Source organism: Myotis nattereri (assembly GCF_964212035.1).
Source record: "Myotis nattereri genome assembly, chromosome: Y".
Classification (NCBI taxonomy): Eukaryota; Metazoa; Chordata; class Mammalia; order Chiroptera; family Vespertilionidae; genus Myotis; species Myotis nattereri.
In genome coordinates this window covers 574,393-599,491 of record NC_138094.1, presented here as the reverse complement: position 1 = coordinate 599,491, position 25,099 = coordinate 574,393, and the positions used below count along the sequence as shown (strand labels likewise).

Sequence of the window (25,099 nt, the reverse complement as noted above, 5' to 3'; positions counted from 1 at the left end):
TTCGGCGCGTTCCTGGCCCAGGGTTGCGGAGGGATGGGGTGTGGGCGGGGCCTTGCGTACGTGCCTCTGGTGGGCGGGACCTGCCCAGACGCTGTGCCCCGCAGACCGGCAAGCGGAGATTCGTCAGGGGCGGGGCCTCGGTGGTGTGGGCGTTGCCACGTTCAGAGAGGGCTTTGCGTAGGGGCAGGGCCTGGCGTACGTGCCTCCGGTGGGTGTGGCCGCGTTCAGAGCGGGGGTTTGCGTAGGGGCGGGGCTTGGTGTACGTGCCTCTGGTGGGCGGGGCCTGCCCAGAAGCTGTGCCCCGCAAACCTGCAAGCGGAGATTTGTCAGGGGCGGGGCCTCGGCCGTGTGGGCGTTGCCACGTTCAGAGAGGGGTTTGCGTAGGGGCGGGGCTTGATGTACGTGCCTCCGGTGGGCGGGGCCGCCTTAAAAGCCCCGCGGCGCAGACTCAGAGCCGGCGTTCGGGGCGGCGTCCGGCGTGGGAAGGTGGTGTCCGGGCTGCGCGGCTCGGGGCGGGGCGCCATGGTCCTCTACCCGGTGATCCGGAGGCTGCGCAACAAGCGCGTGGTGCTGGCCAGCGCCTCCCCGCGCCGCCAGGAGATCCTCAGCACCGCGGTGAGCCAAGCGCGGGAGGGGTGGGGCCCGGGGCCCGGGGGCTGCGGCCGGGGACAAGGGACCGGGGACGGGGCCGGGGTCTGTAGGTGAGGCTTGGGGACCGGGAGCCTAGTGCGCGGGGAACCCGGTGACCAAGGAGCCAGGGCGCCAGGGACCAGGGGACTCGGTGACCATGGAACCCAGTGCCCCTGGGGCCTGGTTATGGGAGGGGGTCCAGGGAGCAGGGGGCCCAGGGACCAGGGGGCACAGTGAGCAGGGGGCCCAGGGACCAGGGGGCACAGTGAGCAGGGGGCCCAGGGAGCAGAGGACCCAGTGACCAGGGGACCCAGGGAGCAGGGGACCCAGGGAGCAGGGGGCCCAGGGACCAGGGGACCCAGTGACCAGAGGACCCAGGGAGCAGGGGACCCAGTGACCAGGGGACCCAGGGAGCAGAGGACCCAGTGACCACGGGACCCAGGGAGCAGGCGACCCAGTGACCAGGGGACCCAGGGAGCAGGGGACCCAGTGACCACGGGACCCAGGGAGCAGGCGACCCAGTGACCAGGGGACCCAGGGAGCAGAGGACCCAGTGACCACGGGACCCAGGGAGCAGGGGACCCAGTGACCAGGGGACCCAGGGACCAGGGGACCCAGTGACCAGGGGACCCAGGGAGCAGAGGACCCAGTGACCAGGGGACCCAGGGAGCAGGGGACCCAGTGACCAGGGGACCCAGGGACCAGGGGACCCAGTGACCAGGGGACCCAGGGAGCAGAGGACCCAGTGACCAGGGGACCCAGGGAGCAGAGGACCCAGTGACCACGGGACCCAGTGAGCAGGGGACCCAGGGAGCAGGGGACCCAGGGACCAGGGGACCCAGTGACCAGGGGACCCAGGGAGCAGAGGACCCAGTGACCAGGGGACCCAGGGAGCAGAGGACCCAGTGACCACGGGACCCAGGGAGCAGGCGACCCAGTGACCAGAGGACCCAGTGATCAGGGGGCCCAGGGAGCAGAGGACCCAGGGATCAGGGGGCCCAGGGACCAGGGGACCCAGTGACCAGGGGGCCCAGGGACCAGGGGACCCAGTGACCAGGGGACCCAGGGAGCAGAGGACCCAGTGACCAGGGGACCCAGGGAGCAGGGGACCCAGTGACCAGAGGACCCAGTGACCACGGGACCCAGGGAGCAGGCGACCCAGTGACCAGGGGACCCAGGGAGCAGAGGACCCAGGGAGCAGGGGACCCAGTGACCAGGGGGCCCAGGGAGCAGGGGACCCAGTGACCAGGGGACCCAGGTAGCAGAGGACCCAGGGAGCAGGGGACCCAGTGACCAGGGGGCCCAGGGAGCAGGGGACCCAGTGACCAGGGGACCCAGGGACCAGGGGACCCAGTGACCAGGGGACCCAGGGAGCAGGCGACCCAGGGAGCAGGGGGCCCAGGGAGCAGGGGGATCCAGTGACCAGGGGACCCAGGGAGCAGGCGACCCAGTGACCAGAGGACCCAGGGAGCAGGGGACCCAGGGAGCAGGGGACCCAGGGAGCAGGGGACCCAGGGAGCAGGGGACCCAGGGAGCAGGGGGCCCAGGGAGCAGGGGACCCAGTGACCAGGGGACCCAGGGAGCAGGGGACCCAGGGAGCAGGGGACCCAGGGACCAGGGGGCCCAGGGACCAGGGGACCCAGGGAGCAGGGGACCCAGGGAGCAGGGGACCCAGTGACCAGGGGACCCAGGGAGCAGGGGGCCCAGGGACCAGGGGGTCCAGGGATCAGGGGGCCCAGGGATCAGGGGGCCCAGGGATCAGGGGACCCAGGGATCAGGGGACCCAGTGACCAGGGGGCCCAGGGACCAGGGGACCCAGTGACCAGGGGGCCCAGGGACCAGAGGACCCAGGGATCAGGGGGCCCAGGGACCAGGGGACCCAGGGATCAGGGGACCCAGTGACCAGGGGACCCAGGGATCAGGGGACCCAGTGACCAGGGGACCCAGGGAGCAGGGGGCCCAGGGACCAGGGGACCCAGGGATCAGGGGGCCCAGGGATCAGGGGACCCAGGGACCAGGGGACCCAGTGACCAGGGGGCCCAGGGACCAGAGGACCCAGGGATCAGGGGGCCCAGGGACCAGGGGACCCAGGGATCAGGGGACCCAGTGACCAGGGGGCCCAGGGATCAGGGGACCCAGTGACCAGGGGGCCCAGGGACCACGGGACCCAGGGACCAGGGGACCCATGACCAGGGGACCCAGTGACCAGGAGTCCAGTGACCACGGGACCCAGTGACCAGGGCACCCATGACCAGAGGCCTGGTGACCAGGGGCCTGGTGACGGGCGGGGGCCCAGTGACCAGCACATCTGGTGGCCGGGGCGCCTGGTGACTGGGCCACCTCCTGACCTGGGCCTGGTGCCAGGAGGGGCCAGTGACCCTGTGGCCTAGTGACCGGGAGCCTGTGGGCCGAGCGGCCTGGTGACCGGGGCCCCGTGCCCAGGAGGGTCAGTGACCCCGGAGCCGGTGGCCGGGAGGGAGGGCCAAGGTCTCCGGCCGGGCGACGGGGGTGGGGGGGCGGCTGGAGGCTCCGGGACAGGTGTGAGGTCAGTGTCCCCAGGTGAGTCCTCGGGCCCAGGGCTGCCGTGACCGGGGTTGTGCAGGCCATCCGGCCTCCGGGGTCCCCGTCTGCGGGCGGGGGACGCGGGGGTGTCCATGGCCAGCCTGGAGGTCCGGGGGCCGAGTGCCCACCGGCCGGGGGTGTGGGGGCCGGGTGCCCAGCGGCCGGGGGTGTGGCGGGCGACAGGCCAGGCCGGGTCCCTGTGCCAGGCGGGCGCTCTGCCCGGGGGCTGGCGAGTTTACTTACCCTCGGGGGTCAAGGCCCAGGCTCCCTGCCCTTCTGTGTCCATCGCTGGGGCCCCCCTCCTGCAGGGACCGCCCCCTCGGGGGCAACATTGACAAAGACACATGGGGAGCCCTGGCCGGTGTGGCTCAGTGGGTAGAGCAGTAGACAGAAGGGTCCGGGTTCAATTCCTGCTCAAGGGCACAGGCCCGGGTTGCGGGCTGGATCCCCAGTGTGGGACTTGCAGGGGGCGGCCGATCCAGGATTTTCTCCCATCATGGATGTTTCTCTGTCTCTCCATCTCCCTTCATCTCTGAAATCAATAAAAAAATATATATATTTTTTTAAAAAAAATGTATTTTATTGATTTTTTACAGAGAAGAAGGGAGAGGGACAGAGAGCTAGAAATATCGATGAGAGAAAAACATTGATCGGCTGCCTCCTGCACAGCTCCCACTGGGGATGTGCCCACAATCAAGGCACATGCCCTTGACCGGAATCGAACCTGGGACCCTTGAATCCGCAGGCCGACGCTCTATCCGCTGAGCCAAACCGGTTCGGCTAAAAATATTTTTTTAAAAAATAAAAGACGTAGTTTCCCTTCACACAGCTATTTTTTTGATTTAATTTTATTTATTTAGGTTATTTTTTTTTAATATAATTCTTTATTGTTGAACGTGTTACCTATGTTCCCCCTCTTCCCCCCATTGACTTCTTATTTTATTATTTTACTATTTTTATTTTACGTTATTACTTTTAATTTTTTATTTTATTTTTTTATTCATTTTATAGATTTCATAGAGGAAGGGAGGGGGAGACAGATAGAAACATCCGTGATGAGAGAGAATCATGGACCGGCCGCCTCCTGCACGCCCCCCACTGGGGATCGAGCCCGCCACCCGGGCCTGTGCCCTGGACCGGGAATCGAACCCGGGACCCTTCCGTCCGCAGGCCGGCGCTCTACCCACTGAGCCACACCGGCCAGGGCTCATACAGCCTTTTCGTTTAATTTTTTAATTTATTTGATTATGTTATTTTATTTATTTTATTTATTTTATTTAATGTTCTTATTTTACTTTCTTATTTTATTTGCTTTATTTTATTTTATCTTATTTTATTTGCTTTATTTTACTTTATCTTATTTTATTTTATATCATTTTATTTTATCTTATTTTATATCATTTTATTTTATCTGATTTTATTTTTTTCCTGTTGTATTTTATCTCATTCTGCTGCATTTGTGGCGGGAAGATGTTTCCAGCCGCTCGGCCCCGTGGGGGGGAGGCCGGCCTTGGGGGGCGCCCGGGGCGCCCTTTGACCCCGGTGGCCAGGCTGCCCGGCGGCTGCGTCAGCGCCACCCGTGACGTGACGTCCGTGGGACCGGCCGGACCGGGCCGGACCGGGCAGTGGGTGAAAGTTCAGCCATCGGGCAAAGGCCGCGCGTCTGGGGACCCCCCCCCCCAGCTCTGTCCCAGGCCCTGGCTTCCGCGAACCCCGGCCCCCTCTTCTGCGGTGCAGGGTCTGCGGTTCGAGGTGGTGCCCTCCCGGTTTAAGGAGAAGCTGAACAAAGCCGCCTTCCCCACGCCCTACGCCTACGCCATCGAGACGGCCAAGCAGAAGGCGCTGGACGTGGCCCGGCGGATGCACCAGGCGAGGGGGGAGGGGGATGGGGGAGGGGGATGGGGGGAGGGGGGAGGGGGATGGAGATGGGGGGATGGGGATGGGGGGATGGGGGGGTCTCTGGCCGGGAGGGGGAGGCGGATGCACCAGGCGAGGGGGGAGGGGGATGGGGGGATGGGGGAGGGGGAGGGGGAGGGGGGAGGGAGGGGGAGGAGGATTCAGGCTTTGTTGTATTTGTCATTATTACTGAAATATTTTGGTCAGGAGCATTTTATTTTATTTCTATTAAAAATATATATATATTTTATTTTTTATATATATATATATATATTTTTTTTAACATTTTTTCTCTCTTCAATTGCTTGTTTCATGAGCACTTCCATACCCTTAGCAACATCAGTACTCTTTTTTTTAAAAATATATTCTATTGATTCTTCACAGAGAAGAGAGACGGACAGAGAGTCAGAAACATCGATGAGAGAGAAACATCGATCAGCCGCCTCCTGCACGCCCCCCACTGGGGATGGGCCCGCAACCACGGTCCATGTCCTTGGCCGGAATCGAACCCGGGACCCTTCAGTCCGCAGGCCGACGCTCCATCCACTGAGCCAAACCGGTTCGGCTATTTTTTAATATATTTTATTGATTTTTTACAGAGAGGAAGGGAGAGGGATAGAGAGTTAGAAACATCGATGAGAGAGATCGACCAGCCGCCTCCTGCACATCCCCCACTGGGGATGTGCCCGCAACCCAGGTCCATGCCCTTGGCCAGAATCAAAACAGGGACCCTTCAGTCTGCAGGCCGAAGCTCTATCCACCGAGCCACACCGGTCAGGACTGAAAAAAATATATATATATTTTTTTTATTTTATTTTATTTATTTATTTTTTTAAAATATATTTTATTGATTTTTCACAGAGAGAAAAGGAGAGGGATCGAGAGTCAGAAACATCGATGAGAGAGAAACATTGATCAGCTGCTTCCTGTACACCCCGCACTGGGGATGTGCCCGCAACCCAGGTCCATGCCCTTGACCGGAATCGAACCCGGGACCCTTCAGTCCGCAGGCCGACGCTCTATCCACTGAGCCACACCGGTCAGGGCTAAAAAATATATATATTTTAAATTTATTTTTATTTTTCATAAGATTTTACTTATTTTTTTGTCCATCCTCACCTGAGGATATTTTTCCATTGATTTTTAGGGCGAATGGAAGAGAGAGGGAGAGACGGAGAAACGTCGATGTGAGAGAGAGAGAGACACATCGATCGGTTGCCTCCTGCACGCGCCCCGACCAGGGCCAGGGCCAGGGAGGAGCCTGCAACCGAGGTACGTGCCCGTTGACCGGGAATCGAACCCAGAACCCTTTGGTCTGCAGGCTGGCGCTCTATCCACTGAGCCACACTGGCCGGGGCTAGTATATTTTTATTGATTTCAGAGCGGAAGGGAGAGGGAGAGAGAGAGAGAGAGAAGCATCCATGATGAGAGAGAATCATGGACCGGCCGCCTCCTGCACGCCCCCGACTGGGGATCGAGCCACAACCCTGGCATGTGCCCTTTGCCAGAATCGAACCCGGGACCCTTTGGTCTGCAGGCTGGCGCTCTATCCACTGAGCCACACTGGCTAGGGCTCAATCATTGATCTCTCCCCCTCCCCCCTTTCCGCTCTCTCTACAATCAATAAAATCATACTTTTAAGAGGTAAAATTAAGGCGACATTTACAGTAAAGGATGGCGACAGCTTGTCCGTCGCGTTGTTACTGTACAACATACTGTCGTGATTTACGGTATCACTTACGATAAAGAATTAACACACGTTGTCTGTTACCTTCTTGCTACATCACATGCCATTGTAATTAACCACGTCACATGTGATAAGGCACGAAGATAGGTTATCTATGACTTTATTGCTATATAATGTGCTATCGTAACTCACGGATATCATTTACTGTAAAAATTAATGTAGCCCTGGCTGGTGTGGCTCAGCGGATAGAGCGCCGGCCTGCAGACTGAAGGGTCCGGGTTCGGTTCCCGGTCAGGGCACAGGCCCAGGTTGTGGGCTCGATCCCCAGTAGGGGGCGTGCAGGAGGCAGACGATCCATGATTCTCTCTCACCATGGATATTTCTCTCTCTCTCTCCCTTCCTCTCTGAAATAAATAAAAATACATTTAAAAAAAAAAAGAATGTAGCTCATCTATTACCCGATGTCACGTTATAAGCTACTATTGTAATTAATAGTATCGTTTATATGACCTAGATAATGAATTAGCTTGTTTTACTGTGCAAGAAGCCATGGCAATGAACACGACAGTATCGTTATAGAGAATAGATGGAACACCTGTTTCTCTGTGTCACTATCAACATCCTGTTACAGTGAATATAATCATGTCTTTCACAATATGGAGTTCATGTAGCTTATCGCTGCGTATATAATACTATCCTATTGCAGTTAATAGATAAATGCATTGTAGTTAGTGCTATAGGGACTCGTATAAACGAATGCCTATTTTTATTTATTTATTTATTTATTTATTTATTTATTTTTTATTATTATTTTTTTAAATATATTTTATTGATTTTTTACAGAGAGGAAAGGAGAGAGATAGAGAGTCAGAAACATCGATGAGAGAGAAACATCGACCAGCTGCCTCCTGCACACTCCCCACTGGGGATGTGCCCGCAACCCAGGTACATGCCCTTGACCGGAATCGAACCTGGAACCATTGAGTCCGCAGGCCGACGCTCTATCCACTGAGCCACACCGGTTAGGGCCAAATGCCTATTTTTAAAAAAGATATTTTTATTGATTTCAGAGAGGAAAGAAGAGAGAGAGAGAAACATCCATGATGAGAGGGAATCACAGGTCGGCTGCCTCCTGCACACCCCCGACTGGGGATGGAGCCCGCAACCCGGGCCTGTGCCCTTGACCGGGAATCGAACCCGGGACCCTTCGGTCCGCAGGCCGATGCACTGTCCACTGAGCCACCCCGGCCGGGTGACATGCGTTGTTTTTAAAGCTGAGTTTGGGCCTAGATAGTGTGGCTCAGTGGATAGAGCATCGGCCTGCAGACCAAAGGGTCCCGGGTTCGGTTCCTGATCAAGGCTACAGACCTCGGTGGCAGGCTCCTCCCCTCCCCAGGCCCTGGTTGGGGTGCGTGCAGGAGGCACCCCATCATGTGTCTCTCTCACACGGATGTTTCTCTCTCTGTCTCTCCCTCTCGCTCCCGCTCTGTCTCCAAAAATCCATGGGCAGATCCTCGGGGGAGGGTTAAAAAGCCATGAAAATAAAGCCGGGTTTGTGTTTCTTGCAGAAAGACCTCCGGGCCCCCGACATCGTCATTGGAGCCGACACCATCGTGGTGAGTCCCGCTCCTGGCCGCCCTCCGGGGGGTTGCCCATTCCGGTCACCCAGTCGGGCGCGGGCTGCCCGCCCTCAGGAGCATCTGTCCCAGCCCGTCCTCCCGGCTCCTGGCTCCCGGCTCCCGGCCCCCGGCTGCGTCACATCATCCGATCTCCGGCGTCGTCTGCACGTGGCTTCTCCCTCAGTGGGAGCCTGTGCCCCAATTTCCCTCGTTTTTTTCTTTTTAAATATATATTTTTATTGACTTCAGAGAGGGAGGGAGAGGGAGAGAGACAGAGAAACATCCATGATGAGAGAGAATCATGGACCGGCCGCCTCCTGCTCGCCCCCTACTGGGGATCGAGCCCACAACCCGGGCCTGTGCCCCGACCGGGAATCGAACCCTGACCTCCTGGTTCCTAGGTTTGGGCTCAACCACTGAGCCACCTTGGCTGGGCTCACCTTGAATTTTATTTATTTATTTATTTATTTATATATTTTTATATTTTATTGATTTTTTACAGAGAGGAAGGGAGAGAGATAGAGAGCCAGAAACATCGATGAGAGAGAAACATCGATCAGCCGCCTTCTGCACATCTCCTACTGGGGATGTGCCCGCAACCCAGGTACATGCCCTTGACCGGAATCGAACCTGGGACCCCTCAGTCCGCAGGCCGACGCTCTATCCACTGAGCCAAACCGGTTTCGGCTATTTATTTTTTATTAATCCTCACCTGAGCATAGTTTCCCATTGATTTTATTTTATTTTATTTATTTAATTTAATTTATTTTATTTTACTTATTATTTTATTTATTTTTTTAATTTAATTTTATTCTATTTTATTTTATTTATTTTATTTTACTTATTATTTTATTTATTTATTTTTTTAATTTAATTTTATTCTATTTTATTTTATTTATTTTATTTTATCCTATTTTATTTATTTATCTTTTTATTTTATTTTATTTATTTATTTTATTTTATCCTATTTGATTTATTTATCTTATTATTTTATTTTATTTTATTTTATTTTATTTTATTTTTTTCCCCATTGATTTTTAGAGAGAGAGAGAGAGACAGAGAGAAACATCGACGTGAGAGAAACACACCGATGGGTCGCCTCCTGCGCAGGGTCTGACCAGGGCCCGGGCCGGGGAGGAGCCTGCCACCGAGGTCCGTGCCCCTCGACCGGAATCGAACCCGGGAACCTTCGGTCCGCAGGCCGACGCTCTAGCCACTGAGCCACACCGGCCGGGGCTCCGTTGGTTTTCAGAGAGAGCGGGAGAAAAGGCAAAAGAGGGGCACACGCATGGGTTGCCCCGACCGGGAATCGAACCGTGACCTGCTGGGTCCTAGATCGATGCTCAAGCAACTGAGCACCTGGAATTCTAACGGGAACGGGCAGCCGGGGGCCAGGGCCGCGGCACAGGCCCGCTCGGGGCTGGACACGCCCGTCGCCCTCCCTTTGTCTTGCAGACGCTGCAGGGGCTGATCTTGGAGAAGCCGGTGGACAAGCAGGATGCCTACAGCATGCTCTCCAGGTGGGCCCACGGCGACCGCCTCCCGGGGACCAGCCCGCAGCCCACGGGGCCAGGGACCGGGGAGGGGCCGGGGCCCTTGCGGGTCCCTCGGAGGCCGGACCCTGCACCCTGGAGCTTAGCCGTGTTCGTTCCCCCAAATGGGGCTGGAGCCGGGGTCCACGTGTCCATGACCTTCATCTCCGGTCCCGCCTCCCTCCCTCCCTCCCTCCCCAGGGCCGCCTCCCCCTGACCCACTGGTCCACAGCCCAGCTCAGATCCCAGGGGAGCAGACGGACACTCAGAGATAGCCAGCTCAGGCCCTGGCCGGTGTGGTTCAGTGGGTAGAGCCTAGGCCTGCGGACTGAAGGGTCCCGGGTTCGATTCTGGTCAAGGGCATGGACCTGGGTTGCAGGCACATCCCCAGTGGGGGGCGTGCAGGAGGCAGCCGATCGATGTTTCTCTCTCATCGATGTTTCTAACTCTCTATCCCTCTCCCTTCTTCTCTGTAAAAAATCAATAAAATACATTTTTTTAAAAAAAGAAAAAATTAAAAAAAAGAAAAAAAAGGAATAGCCTGCTCAGGGCTGCCCCCCATCTGGGTCCCTCTTGCATGCCCCCCCACCCCCGTTCTGCTGATGTTGGGGTCCATGTGCTCCCTGCTCTCGGGGACCAGTGACCCCACACCTGTGTCCCCCCTGAACCCATCTGTCTCTCCCTTTTTTTTTCAGTATCCTTTACTATTTTTATTTTTTTATTTTATTTTATTTTTATTTTTTAAATATATGATTGTTGATTTCAGAGAGGAAGGGAGAGGGAGGGAGAGAGAGAAACATCCATGATGAGAGAGAATCAGGGACCGGCTGCCTCCTGCACGCCCCCTACTGGGGATGTGCCCGCAACCAAGGTACATGCCCTTGACTGGAATCGAACCCGGGACCCTTCAGTCCACAGGCCGATGCTCTATCCACTGAGCCACACCAGCTTGATTTTTTTTTTTTTTCGTAGAGAGAATGGAGAGGGAGAGGGAGAGACAGAGAGAGGGAAACATTGATGCGAGAGAGACACATCGATTGGTTGCCTCCTGCACGCGCCCGGCCTGAGACCGGGGATCAAGCCCGCAACCCGGGTCCACGCTCTGGACCGGAATCGAACCCGGGACCCTGCAGTCCGAGGCCCGGCGCTCCACCCACTGAGCCACCCGGTCGTGTCTTGCAGGTTGAACGGGAAGGAACACAGTGTGTTCACAGGCGTCACCATCATCCAGTGCTCCTGCCGAGGTACCGCCGGCTCCACCCCTCCCCAGGCTCACGGCGGCCGGGCCTGGGGACCCTCGGGGACCAGGGCCCGGGGGGACGGGGGGGGGGGGCAGCTCGGGCACGACTCCCACCACGGCCCTGGGATCCCTGGATCTCAGACTTCCTGCCTCTCCCAGCGCCTGGGGCTCCAGGCCTCCCCGGCTGGTGGCCGCCTCCCTCCCTCCCGCCTCCCCTGTGTCTGCATCTCCTCCTCTGTGTCCGACAAGGACCCTGTCCCTGGAGGGGGGCCCCCCCTGACCCAGCACGGCCTCGTCTCCGACCCTTCACCCCGTCCCCTCTGCAAAGACCCCGTTCCCAAAGGAGGTCCACTCACAGCTCCGGGTAGACGGGGAATTCTGGGGGGACATCATACGCGCCTGGATCGTGGCTCTGGGGGGCTCTCCTACGGAGGGGGACCCCCACCGGCAGCCACTGCGGCCGATCTCTTCTCACCCCACAGCCGAGGGCTGTTGGCCCCGGAAATGCCCCTCCACGAATTGTCACAGCAAAACACGGGCCCGTCTCGTCCGCTGTGCCTGCCGGCTGCAGCTCTGTCGCCTCTCGGCTCATTTTGTTTGTGTGTTTCCCCTAATTTCCTTCGTTTTTGTTTTTTGTTTTTTTTTTTATTTTTAAATATATTTCTTTTATTGATGTCAGAGAGGAAGAGAGAGGGAGAGAGAGGTGGAAACATCCACGATGAGAGAGAATCAATGATCGGCTGCCTCCTGCACGGCCCCAGGGGGGATGGAGCCCGCAACCCAGGCAGGTGCCCTCGGCCGGAATTGAACCTGGGACCCTTCAGTCCCCAGGCTGATGCTCTATCCACTGAGCCACACCAACTAGGGCTCTTTGTTTTTTGAAAAAAAAAAAAAAAATACAAATTTTTTTATTGATTACAGAGAGGAAGGGAGAGGGAGACAGAAACATCCACAATGAGAGAGAATCGTGGACCGGCCGCCTCCTTCACGCCCCCTACACTGGGGGTGGAGCCCGCAACCCGGGCCTGTGCCCTTGACCGGGAATCGAACCCAGGACCTCCTGGTTCATCGGTCGAGGCTCAGCCCCAGAGCCCTGACGGCGGGGCTGTTTGCTCTAATTTTCTTTTAATCTTTCCCTCTACGTCGAACCTTTTCCTCCGCATTCATGACCTACATCTGAGCCGCACGCATCGCTGGGGCGACGCCCCCCCCCGCCCCCCCAGAGGCGGCGACACAAATGGGGACGCAGAGGCGACACGTGTCCGACCGCGGGCCTCTTGTCCCCGCAGACAGCCGGCTGGACATGGAGATCTCGGAATTCCACGAGGAGACGCTGGTGAAGTTCTCGCAGCTGTCGGAGGAGCTGCTGTGGGATTACATCCACAGCGGGGAGCCCATGTGAGTGTCCCCGCCAGGGCCGGGCCGGGGGCTGCCTTCACTCCCCAGGGCCCAGGCTCAGGGAGAGTCCACACCCACCTGCCTTTTATTCTTTTTGTTTTAAAAAAATTTTTTTTTTTTTTTTAGTATTTTTTTATTGATTTCAGAGAGGAAGGGAGAGAGAGAAACATCCATGATGAGAGAGAATCATGGATCGGCCGCCTCCTGCACGCCCCCTACTGGGGATCGAGTCTGCAACCCGGGCCTGTGCCCTGACCGGGAATCAAACCCTGACCCCCTGGTTCCTAGGTTGAAGCTCAACCACTGAGCCACACCGGCCGGGCCCCTGCCCTGTGTCTTATCATCCCTCCCGCCCCCCCTCAGGGACAAGGCTGGCGGTTACGGGATCCAGGCGCTGGGCGGGATGCTGGTGGAGTACGTCCACGGAGACTTCCTCAACGTCGTGGGCTTCCCCCTGAACCACTTCTGCAAGAAGCTGGCGGAGCTGTACCTCACGCAGCCCAACGAGGACCTGCCGCCCGCCGAGCACGACTCCATCCCCGCCGTCGACACCTTCGAGAGCCTCAGCGACGCGGAGGGCCGCGGCCAGGGCGGGGCCCAGGGGCAGGCCGACCGGCCGCGGGCTCTGGGCCGGAAGAACTCGGTTCCCAGCAGGATGGTGGACAGCCTGCCCCCGACGCCCCTCCTGGAACTCCTGGACGGCTTCAAAGCATCCAAGGTACCTCCACGGCCACCCGGGGCGGCCGAGACGGAGGACCACACACGACGCTTCACAGCAGAGATTCCTCCTGTCGATCCTGGAGACGGGGTGTCCCAGGGCCCTGCTCCCTCCTGTCCATCCTGGAGACCGGGTGTCCCCGGGCCCTGCTCCCTCCTGTCAATCCTGGAGACCGGGTGTCCCAGGGCCCTGCTCCCTCCTGTCCATCCTGGAGACCAGGTGTCCCCGGGCCCTGCTCCCTCCTGTCGATCCTGGAGACCGGGTGTCCCCAGGGCCCTGCTCCCTCCTGTTGATCCTGGAGACCGGGTGTCCCAGGGCCCTGCTCCCTCCTGTCGATCCTGGAGACCGGGTGTCCCAGGGCCCTGCTCCCTCCTGTTGATCCTGGAGACCGGGTGTCCCAGGGCCCTGCTCCCTCCTGTCGATCCTGGAGACCGGGTGTCCCAGGGCCCTGCTCCCTCCTGTCGATCCTGGAGACCGGGTGTCCCAGGGCCCTGCTCCCTCCTGTCCATCCTGGAGACCGGGTGTCCCAGGGCCCTGCCCCCTCCTGTCGATCCTGGAGACCACACCAGCCGGGCTCACTCATTTGCTCTAATCTTGAGCAAACCTTGTACCAGCTGTAGCCTAAATCCTCTCTTTTATGACTGGATGGATGGATGGATAGTTGAAGGTATAGACAGATAGGGAGATGGATGGGTAGGTAGGTAGAAATAGTGGGTGGATGGATGGATGGATGGATAATTAAAGGTATGGATGGATGGATGGAGGATCGATGCATGGAGGATAATTAAAGGTGTGCATGGATGGAAGGATGGATGGGTAGGTAGATGGATAAATGGATGGATGGATGGGTGGATGGATAGATAATTAAAGGTGTGCATGGATGGATGGATGATGAATGGATAATTAAAGGTGTAGATGGATGGATGGATGGATAAATAGGTGGATGATTGGCTAGATGGGTACATGGATGGACGGATAGATAGGTGGATGATTGGCTAGATGGGTACATGGATGGACGGATAGATAGGTGGATGGTTGGATGGTTGGATGGATAATTAAAGGTGAAGATGGTTGGATGGATGAATGGATGATGGATGGATAATTAAAGGTGTAGATGGATGAATGGATGATGGATGGATAATTAAAGGTGTAGATGGATTGATGGATGGATAAATAGTTGGATGATTAGACAGATGGGTACATGGATGGACGAATAGATAGGTAGATGGATGGATGGATAATTAAAGATGAAGATGGATGGATGGGTGATGGATGGGTGGATGGGTGGATGGATGGATAATTAAAGGTGTAGATGGATGGATGGATGGATGGATGGATAAATAGGTAGATGATTGGACAGATGGGTACATGGATGACGAATAGATAGGTAGATGGATGGATGGATGGATAGGTAGATGGATAGATAGGTAGATGGATGGATGGATCGGTAGATGGAGGATGGATGGATAAGTGAAGGTGTAGATGGATGGATGGGTGGGAAGGTAGGTAGGTGGAAATGCTGGGTGGATCGATGACTTCCCTCACTTTGACAGCCTTGCCCTCCGCCTTCGGGCCTGTGGGAGGGAAACATACCCGATAAGTCACACATCGAGCCTGACGGTCCCGGTTTTCCACGAACAGGCCCTGTTCACCGCCTGCAAGATGAAGGTGTTTGATCTATTGCAAGACGAAGCGCCCCTGGGTGCCGCGGAGATCGCCCAGAGAATCGAGGCCTCCGAGGGCGGGACCGGGCGGCTGCTGGACGTGTGCGCGGCCCTGGGGTTGCTGGAGAAGACGGAGGGAGGTGAGGGACTGGGGGGTGTTTTGCCGAGACTCTCGGGAGGCGGGAGCCAGTCACTGAGTGAAGGGGAGACCCGACTGGCTGTCCCTGTGCCCTGGGAGCATGGCCGCTTCCTGGAGGGTGAGAGACAGGGATGGATGAAAGGAAGGACGTGTGTGTGTGTGTGTGTGTGTGTGTGTGTGTGTGTGTGTGCATGCACACGTGTGTGAGAAGAATGACTCTTATGGGTCTGGTCTCACAGGGGCTGTATCGGTCGGGGTTCTCCAGAGAAACAACCAATAGGATATATGTGTGTGCACAACATGGATGCTTATTTATTTAGACAGACGGACAGATGACATGGAGGGGTGGAGAGATGACAGATAGTTGATAGATAGATAGATAGATAGATAGATAGGGGAGAGATCGATATTGATAACAGAGAGATGATACATAGATGATAAAAGTGAACAGATAGATGATACATAGATAGATGACAGAAGATAGGGATAATGGATGGAAAAATGGATAAATAGGTGGGTGGGTGGATGCCTGGATGGATAGATGGATGGATGGATGGATGGATGGATAGTGGGAGGGGTAGATGGATGGATAGATGGATGGGTGGATAGATAGATAGTAGATGACAGGTGAGATAAAAGGGTGGATGAGTGGGTGGGCGGATGGTAGATGACAGATGAAAAAATGGATGGATAGAAGGTGGATGGATGGATAGATGGATGGATGGATAATTAAAGGCATAGATGGATGGATGGAGAGATGGTTAGGTAGGTGAGTAGAAATAGTGAGTGGGTAGATGGATAGATACATAGTAGATGACAGATAAGATAAATGGATGGATGGATGGATAGATAGGTAGGTGGATAGGTGGGTTGATAGATAATTAAAGGTGTAGATGGATGGATGGATGGATGGAGAGATGGATACATAGGTACGTAGAAATAGTGGGTGGGTAGATGGATAGATACATAATAAATGACAGATGAGAAAAATGGATGGATGGGTGGATGGATAGTAGATGACAGATGAGAAAAATGGATGGGTGGATAGTTGAAAGCGTAGATAAATGGGTTGATGGATGGGTAGATAGGTAGGTAGAAATAGTCGGTAGATAGATGGATTAATAGTGACAAATGAGATGGATGGATGGATTGATGGATAGTAGATAACAGATGAGATAAATGGCTGGATGATAGATAAATGGATAGTAGATGACAGATGAGATAAATGGCTGGATGATAGATGAATGGATAGTAGATGACAGATGAGATAAATGGATGGATGGATGGATACATAGTAGATAACAGATGAGATAAAAGGATCGATGATAGATGGATGAATGGGTAGTAGATGACAGATGAGATAAATGGATGAATGTATGGATAGTAGATGACAGATGAGATAAAAGGATCGATGATAGATGGATGAATGGGTAGTAGATGACAGATGAGATAAATGGATGGATGGATGAACGGACAGTAGATGACAGATGAGATAAATGGATGGATGGATAGATGGATAGTAGATGACAGATGAGATAAATGGATGGATGGATGGATGGATGGGCAGTAGATGACAGATGAGATAAATGGATGGATGGATGGATGGATGGGCAGTAGATGACAGATGAGATAAACGGATGGATGGATAGTAGATGACAGATGAGATAAATGGATGGATGGATGAACAGACAGTAGATGACAGATGAGATAAATGGATGGATGGATAGATGGATAGTAGATGACAGATGAGATAAATGGATGGATGGATGGATGGATGGACAGTAGATGACAGATGAGATAAACGGATGGATGGATAGTAGATGACAGATGAGATAAATGGATGGATGGATGAACGGACAGTAGATGACAGATGAGATAAATGGATGAATGGATGGATAGGTAGGTGGATGGGTGGGTTGATAGATAATTAAAGGTGTAGATGGATGGATGGATGGATGGAGAGATGGATACATTGGTAGGTAGAAATGGTGGGTAGATGGATAGATACATAATAAATGACAGATGAGAAAAATGGATGAATGGATGGATAGAAGACAGATGAGATAAATGGATGGATGGATGGATGGTTGGTAGATGACAGACGAGAAAAATGGATGGGTGAATAGTTGAAAGCGTAGATAAGTGGGTTGATGGATGGGTAGATAGGTAGGTAGAAATAGTAGGTAGATAGATGGATTAATAGTGACAAATGAGATGGATGGATGGGTTGATGGCTAGTAGATAACAGATGAGATAAATGGATGGATGGATGGATGGATGGATGGACAGACAGTAGATGACAGATGAGATAGATGGATGGATGGACGGACAGTAGATGACAGATGAGATAAATGGATGGATGGATGGACGGACAGTAGATGACAGATGAGATAAATGGATGGATGGATGGACGGACAGTAGATGACAGATGAGATAAATGGATGGATGGATGGATGGACGGACAGACGGTAGATGACAGATGAGATATAAATGGATGGATGGATGGACGGACAGACGGACAGTAGATGACAGATGAGATATAAATGGATGGATGGATGGACGGACAGTATATGACAGATATAAATAAGTGGATGGAGGGATGGATGGACGGATGGACAGTAGATGACAGATGAGATAAATGGATGGATGGATGGACGGACGGACAGTAGATGACAGATGAGATATAAATGGATGGATGGATGGACGGACGGATGGTAGATGACAGATATAAATAAATGGATGGAGGGATGGATGGACGGACGGACAGTAGATGACAGATGAGATAAATGGACGGATGGACAGTAGATGACAGATGAGATATAAATAAATGGATGGATGGACGGATGGACGGACAGTAGATGACAGATGAGATACAAATAAATGGATGGACAGAGGACGGATAGATGACAGATGAGATAAATAAATGGATGGAGGGATGGATGGATGGACGGACGGACAGTAGATGACAGATGAGATAAATGGATGGATGGACTGACAGTAGATGACAGATGAGATAAATGGATGGATGGACGGACGGACAGTAGATGACAGATGAGATATAAATGGATGGATGGACGGACAGTAGATGACAGATGAGATATAAATGGATGGATGGATGGACGGATGGACGGACAGTAGATGACAGATGAGATATAAATAAATGGGTGGAGGGATGGTGGGGGAGGGTGGGAGGATGGGAACGTGTTTGCTGGGTTGACCTGAACTCTCGGGCGCGGTCTCTGAGCAGGGGGCTCAGGATGGTGCCTGGGAAGTAGGAAGGGGGGGGGGGGCGACGTCCCCAGGCCGGGAGAGGCAGCCAGGACCCCTGTCCCTTCAGGGTACAGCAACTCCCAGCTGGCCAGCCTGTACCTGCCCTCGGGCGGCAAGTACTCCCTGCACCCCCTCATCGTCTACCAGGACGAGCACACCTGGGACTTCTTCACGGACCTGGAGTCCGCCGTCCGCGAGGGGACCAGCCGGCACCGCGGGGCCCAGGGGAGGACGGTGGACAGCCTGTTCCAGGTACCCCGGCGGGCCTTCCTCTCCCCGCACTGGCCGCCCCGAGGGCTAGTGTTGGGGGGCCCTGGGGCTCGGGTGCTGGCTGGGCCCGGCTCCAGGCGTTGGTGGGTGCCCGGCCCCGGAAGGAGGATCCCTCGGGAAGGGGCGCGGCAGATCGGGCACCATGGTTCCTGCGAGCAGTTCCCTTATCGGGACCCCACATTTCCAAGCCCCTCGTGCCCCCCCAGCCCCCCAGCCCCTCGGTCCAGGGAGCCTCGTTGGGGGTGCCGTGCAGGACAGGATGGCTGTGTGTGCCGTGGGGGCCGTCCCGGTGAGGGCCGCGGTGTGCGGCCGCACGGACAGGACGGGGCTCCGGGGGGCGCGGCTGTTCCCAGCCGGGTTTGCGAGGCCGGAGCGCACGGGGGTCCGTCGGGTTCTGAGGGAGGGTGATGGAGCGCGCGGCTAGGCCGCCTGTGGGGCAGAGGGACAGACAGACGGGCAGACAGACAGGGACAGAGACAGAGAGAGGGCCAGACAGACACACAGAGAGGGACAGACAGACACAGAAAGAAATTCACCGAGGGACACAGACAGATACAAGGGGACAGACAGAGGGACAGACAGAGGGACCCTGAGCAGAGGCTGAGGCTGGGGGAGCGCTCAGAACACGCCCTGTGAGGCCCAAGGGGGAGACAGACAGACGGACAGGGAGGGAGGGAGGCTGAGAATGGAAACGCAAAGCTGCCCTGAGCGCCCCCAGAGGTGCTGGTGAGGTGGTGGGGGGCTGTCCCTCCATCCTGGCTGTGAGGAGAGTCTGCCCCCCCCCCCACACACTGCCCCAGGCCTTGGTGACGCTCGGGGGTGTTACCAGGCAGATTTGAATGGACTTGCCCTCTCCCCGGGACCACGACCCCAAAGCCAGGCTGAGCCCCTCCTCCCAGCCCAGCGCCCCACCCCGCGAGCCCCCAGGCCCCCAGCTCCGGGGACATCGGGGCCAGGCCAGGTGGGGGTGCCTGCGTCCCCACAGCGGAAAGGAGGAGGGAGGTGACAGCCCCACAGCTCTGCCTAAGGGTTTTCCCTGCGCCCGCCCCCCCCCCCCCGCCCCACACCCCCTCCCCCGTCACCTGCACGCCCGCACCCACACCTCCCGTCGCCCGCACGCCCCGGCTGAGACCCTGCTCCGCTCAGGACTGCTTCTACCAGAGCCAGGACCGGAGGCTGCAGTTCCTGAGGGCCATGCACAGCCTCAGCAAGCTGACCGCCCGCCAGGTGGCCACGGCCTTCGACCTGTCCCGGTTCACCTCCGCCTGCGACCTGGGAGGTGGGTCCGCCCCCCCGGGAACCGGGCCCGCAGCCGGCCAGGCCCCGGCCTTCGCTTCCTTCCTTCCGTTGGTTCTGAACCTGTTCGTATGGGTCTCAGAGAGGAAGGGAGAGGGAGAGAGAGAGAGAAACACCCATGATGAGAGAGAACCATGGACCGGCCGCCTCCTGCACGCCCCCCACTGGGGATCGAGCCCGCAATCCGGGCCTGTGCCCTTGACCCGGACTCGAACCCGGGACCCCTGGTTCCTAGGAGCCACCCGGCTGGCTGGGCGGGGGGGAGGGGGGTGTGTCATGGGATTGGGGTCCCAAGACGACTCCTGAGCGGCCACCTTACATTCTCTCTTTTTTTGAGCATTTTTATGAGTTTATTTGACCCAAACTGACAACACAGGCTGGGGGGCAAGGCCTCCATGGCCCGCCCCCCCCCTTCCATTTTCCCCTCCTCTGCACACACCCCGTTCGGTGGCCCAGAGGGGCTGCTGTGGCACCGGCCATCGCGTCTGCGTCCCCCGGCAGGGAGGGGAAGGGCAGGTGACGGCCCCCATGGCTCTGCCCTGAGGATTCCCCCGGGCGCCGTGCCCGCCCCCACCCCGCACCCGGGTCACTCGCCAGCCTGCATTGCTTTTTCCGCCGCTCACGGCGCCGGCCCCGACTCACGGTTAGAGCCTTGGTTCTGCCGAGGCCGGACTGAGGAGCCTCACCGCGGGTGCTGGTGCCAGGACGGTCGGTCGGTGATGGAGCGTGTGTGTGCGTGTGTGTGCGTGTGTGTGCGTGTCCACCCACAGGCTGCACGGGAACCCTCGCCCAGGAGCTCGCCCGGGCGTACCCCGGCCTGAAGGTGACCGTGTTTGACCTTCCGGAGGTCATCGAGGACGTCTCGGGGTTCCAGCCCGACCGCGCACGGGCTCCGCGGGTCAGCTTCGTGCCAGGTAAGGTCCCGCGGCCTCACGTCGGCTCAGCCCTGGGCCGACCGCGGGCACCGAGTGTGTCTGTGTGTGTCTGTGTGTGTGTGTGTGTCTCTGAGTGTGTGCAGCTGTGTCTGTGTGTCTGCAGGGCGTGTGCGTGCTGCCTGTGTCTCTCTGAGCATGTGGCGTGCGCACCTCCGTCTGTACATGGTCCCTCCGTGTCCTAGAGCGATGGGTCCCATGACCCCCTCAGGTGCCACAATCCTCGGAGCTCGGGTCCCTCATGTAAAGTGCCTTCGCGTTTGCACAGAACGCCCACACCCTCCTCCCGTGGACTGGAAAACAATGCTATGCTGTGCAGGCAGCCTTCCTGGCCCGACCGCGTGGCTACAATGTAACACTTGCTAATTCCGTGGCCGACCACATGGTAACAATGTAACACTTGCTAATTCCGTGGCCGACCGCATGGCAACAATGTAACACTTGCTAATTCCGTGGCCGACCGCATGGCAACAATGTAACACTTGCTAATTCCGTGGACGACCGCATGGCAACAATGTAACACTTGCTAATTTGTGGACGACCGCATGGCAACAATGTAACAATTGCTAATTCCGTGGCCGACCGTGTGATAACAATGCAACACTTGCTAATTCCGTGGCCGACTGCATGGCTACAATGTAACACTTGCTAATTTGTGGCCGACCGCATGGCAACAATGTAACACTTGCTAATTCCGTGTCCGCCCGCATGGCTACAATGTAACACTTGCTAATTCCGTGGCCGACCACATGGCAACAATGTAACACTCGCTAATTCCGTGGCCGACCGCGTGGTAACAATGTAACACTTGCTAATTCCGTGGCCAACCACGTGGCAACAATGTAACACTCGCTAATTCCGTGGCCGACCACGTGGTAACAATGTAACACTTGCTAATTCCGTGGCCGACCACGTGGTAACAATGTAACACTTGCTAATCCCGTGGCCGACTGCATGGTAACAATGTAACACTTGCTGAAACCATGGCCGACCGCATGGCTACAATGTAACACTTGCTCACACTGTGGCCTGACCGCATGGTAACAATGTAACACTTGCTGACGCCGTGGCAGCTGTGTAACTTTTTCAAATAGGTTTTCTGGGTATTGGTTTTGTCCGGCCGGGAAAACCACACAAAACCACGCAACTGGGGCACCTTAAAATCCACATTCGTCCTCTCCGCCCTGGAGACCAGGCGTCTGAGGTCCAGGGGTCCCAGGGCTGATCCCTCTGGAGGCTCCAAGGAGGGTGCCCCCTGCATCCCCCAGCTCCTGGGGCTCCAGGCCTCCCCGGGCTGGTGGCCGCCTCCCTCCCGCCTCCGCCTCCCTCTGTCTCCACGTGGCTGCTCCTCTGTGTCTGCGTCTCCTCTTCTGTGTCTCACGAGGACCCTGTCCCTGGAGGGAGGACCCCCCGACCCAGGACGGCCTCGTCTCTGAGCTTCACCCCATCCCGTCTGCAATGGCGCTGGTTCTGTTCCCAGGTCCAGGGTTAGGACGTGGACACGGCTTTTGGGGGCGGCAAACCCCACTAGAAGCAGCCCCCCTTTTGCATCTAGGTTCCCAGGGTGGTGCCTGGGTCCCTGACGGACTGGTCCCTGCATTTTGTCTTGAAACCAGGCGACTTTTTCCAAGACAGCCTCCCGGAGGCCGACCTGTACATCCTTTCCAGAATCCTCCGCGATTGGCCGGATGACAAGGCCCACGCGTTGCTGAGCCGGATCTCGGGCAGCTGCAAACCAGGTGAGACTGGGTCCCACAGTTTCTTTTCTTAAAACCGTTGTCTTCTCTTTTTTTAAAATATATTTTTATTGATTTCGGAGAGGAAGGGAGAGGGAGAGAGAGAAACATCCGTGATGAGAGAGAATCATGGACCGGCCGCCTCCTGCACGCCCCCCACTGGGGATGGAGCCCGCAACCCGGGCCTGTGCCCTTGACCGGGAGTCGAACCCTGACCTCCCGGTTCCTAGGTCGACGCTCACCACTGAGCCACACACACTGCTCAGAGCTCTCACTGACTCCCCACATCCTCAGAGCACGGGGGGCAGACAGACACGCACACGTGCACACACTCGCACAGAGAAACACACACGTACATTCGCTGCTCAGAGTCGTCATACCGAGTCCCCACCCTCGTCAGTGCACAGGAGGCAGACACACACACACGTGCGCACACACTTATACACACACACACTACTTCTTGGAGCCTTCCACCAGGTCCCTCCATCATCGGTGCTCAGGAGGCACACACAGACACTCTCACACTCACTGGCACACACACTCACTGATACACACTCGCCCACACGCGCGCACACACACTCTCGCACACACACACGCACACATACACACTCGCACACACACAACACGCACACACACTCACACGCACACACTTGCACACATACGCACACACGCTCACACATACACATACGCACACACTTGCACACACACTCACACGCACACACACACATACACACTCGCGCGCACACACTCTCGCACACATACGCACACACACTCGCACATACACTCACACACACGCACACATACGCACATACGCACACTCGCACCCACTGCACTCCTCGGAGCTGGCGCTCGCCTCCCCCCCAGCTCACCCTCCTGTGCCCCGTGCGGGGCGGGTGCTCACCTGCTCCCAGCAGCTGGGGCCCAGGTTTCCCGCCCCCCCCCCCCCCATGAGGCTCACGGAGGCTCCTCCCTACAGTGGGAATCCCTGTTCCCCACACGGTGAGCCCCCTCGGGGAGCCCGTACAGGAACCCGTGGAGGGAGGACCAGGCACCCCCCACGCCCTGCTCCTGGGATTTCTGCCTCTTCACCCCCCATTTCTCTCTGTCTTCCTGCTCACTGTGTCTGTCCGTCCCTCGGTCTCTGCCTCTCTTGTCTGCCTCTCCCTCCCTCCCTCCCTCCCTCCCTCCGTCTCCTGGTCCCCAGCCCGGCCAGCACTGTCCGCAGCCTGTCCCCTATGCTTCTAACCTCGGTCCCCATCAGCATGGACACCCCCCCCCAGGACCTCCACACCCCCAGCCCCCCCACCCCCACCCCCGCGCTGGGCCAGGACCCCAGCGGCTGCTCTTGTGCCGCAGGCGGCTGCCTGCTGGTGGCAGAGACGGTGCTGGACGAGCAGAAGCGGGCGGCGCGGCCGGGGCTGCTGCAGTCGCTGGACCTGCTGGTGCAGTCGTGGGGCCAGGAGCGCAGCCTGGGCGAGTACGGGCGCCTGCTGCAGGCCCACGGCTTCGAGATCGTGGGGGCCGCGCGCACGGGGACCATCGTGGACGTCATCCTGGCCACGCGCACCGCGCCCTGAGCCCCCCCAGCCTGCCCTCAGCCCCACCCAGCCTGCCCTCAGGCCCCCCAGCCTGCCCTGAGCCCCCCAGCCTGCCCTGAGCCCCCCAGCCTGCCCTCAGCCCCACCCAGCCTGCCCTCAGGCCCACCCAGCCTGCCCTCAGCCCCACCCAGCCTGCCCTCAGGCCCCCCAGCCTGCCCTGAGCCCCCCAGCCTGCCCTCAGCCCCCCAGCCTGCCCTCAGCCCCCCCCAGCCTGCCCTCAGCCCCCCAGCCTGCCCTCAGCCCCCCAGCCTGCCCTTAGCTCCCCCAACCTGCCCTGAGTTCCCCCAGCCTGCCCTGAGCCCCCCAGGCTGCCCTTAGCCCCCCCCAGCCTGCCCTGAGCCCCCCAGGCTGCCCTTAGCCCCCCCAGCCTGCCCTGAGCCCCCCAGGCTGCCCTTAGTGCCCCCCCCAGCCTGCCCTGAGTTCCCCCCAGCCTGCCCTGAGCCCCCCAGGCTGCCCTTAGCCCCCCAGGCTGCCCTTAGCCCGCCCCCCTAGCCTGCCCTGAGTTCCCCAGCCTGCCCTGAGTTCCCCCAGCCTGCCCTCAGCCCCCCCAGCCTGCCCTGAGCCCCCCAGCCTGCCCTCAGCCCCCCAGCCTGCCCTGAGTTCCCCAACCTGCCCATCACAGGCACAGGCTCCCGGAGGGACAGGACGTAGACAGAAGGGGTGGTGAGCTCCGCGTGGGGCTGGACACCCAGTGGCTGCACCGGGAGAGGCCAGCCCAGCCCAGGTCCCTCCCTCCACCGTCCCAGCCCTGACCTCTGACCTCTGCCCTGACCTCGCCCGGCAGGTGGCCACCTGCCCCGGGTGCCCCTCAGCGGGTGCCGCCTCCTCGCTGCCCTGGCCACCAGCCCCCTTCTCTCCTCTCCGGCCGGGGTTCCGTGTCCCTGCGAGGCCACAGCCTCTCGTTTGGCAGGC

The 25,099-nt window shown here is 57.6% G+C and overlaps 1 protein-coding gene across 1 annotated transcript; it reads left to right on the top strand.

The window, feature by feature from the left end:
* Positions 1-522: 522 nt before the first annotated feature.
* On the top strand, positions 523-24,243 carry LOC308512465 (putative bifunctional dTTP/UTP pyrophosphatase/methyltransferase protein; the record flags this gene model as incomplete). The annotated part of the gene is made up of 13 exons (XM_081082204.1): positions 523-615; positions 4,930-5,061; positions 8,344-8,391; positions 9,850-9,914; positions 11,109-11,170; positions 12,456-12,564; positions 12,928-13,282; positions 14,924-15,086; positions 18,423-18,607; positions 19,772-19,904; positions 20,692-20,835; positions 22,470-22,592; positions 23,946-24,243. The coding sequence occupies 13 exons, from the start codon at positions 523-525 to the stop codon at positions 24,164-24,166; spliced, it is 1,833 nt and encodes a 610-aa protein (XP_080938330.1). The 3' UTR covers positions 24,167-24,243.
* Positions 24,244-25,099: the final 856 nt, after the last annotated feature.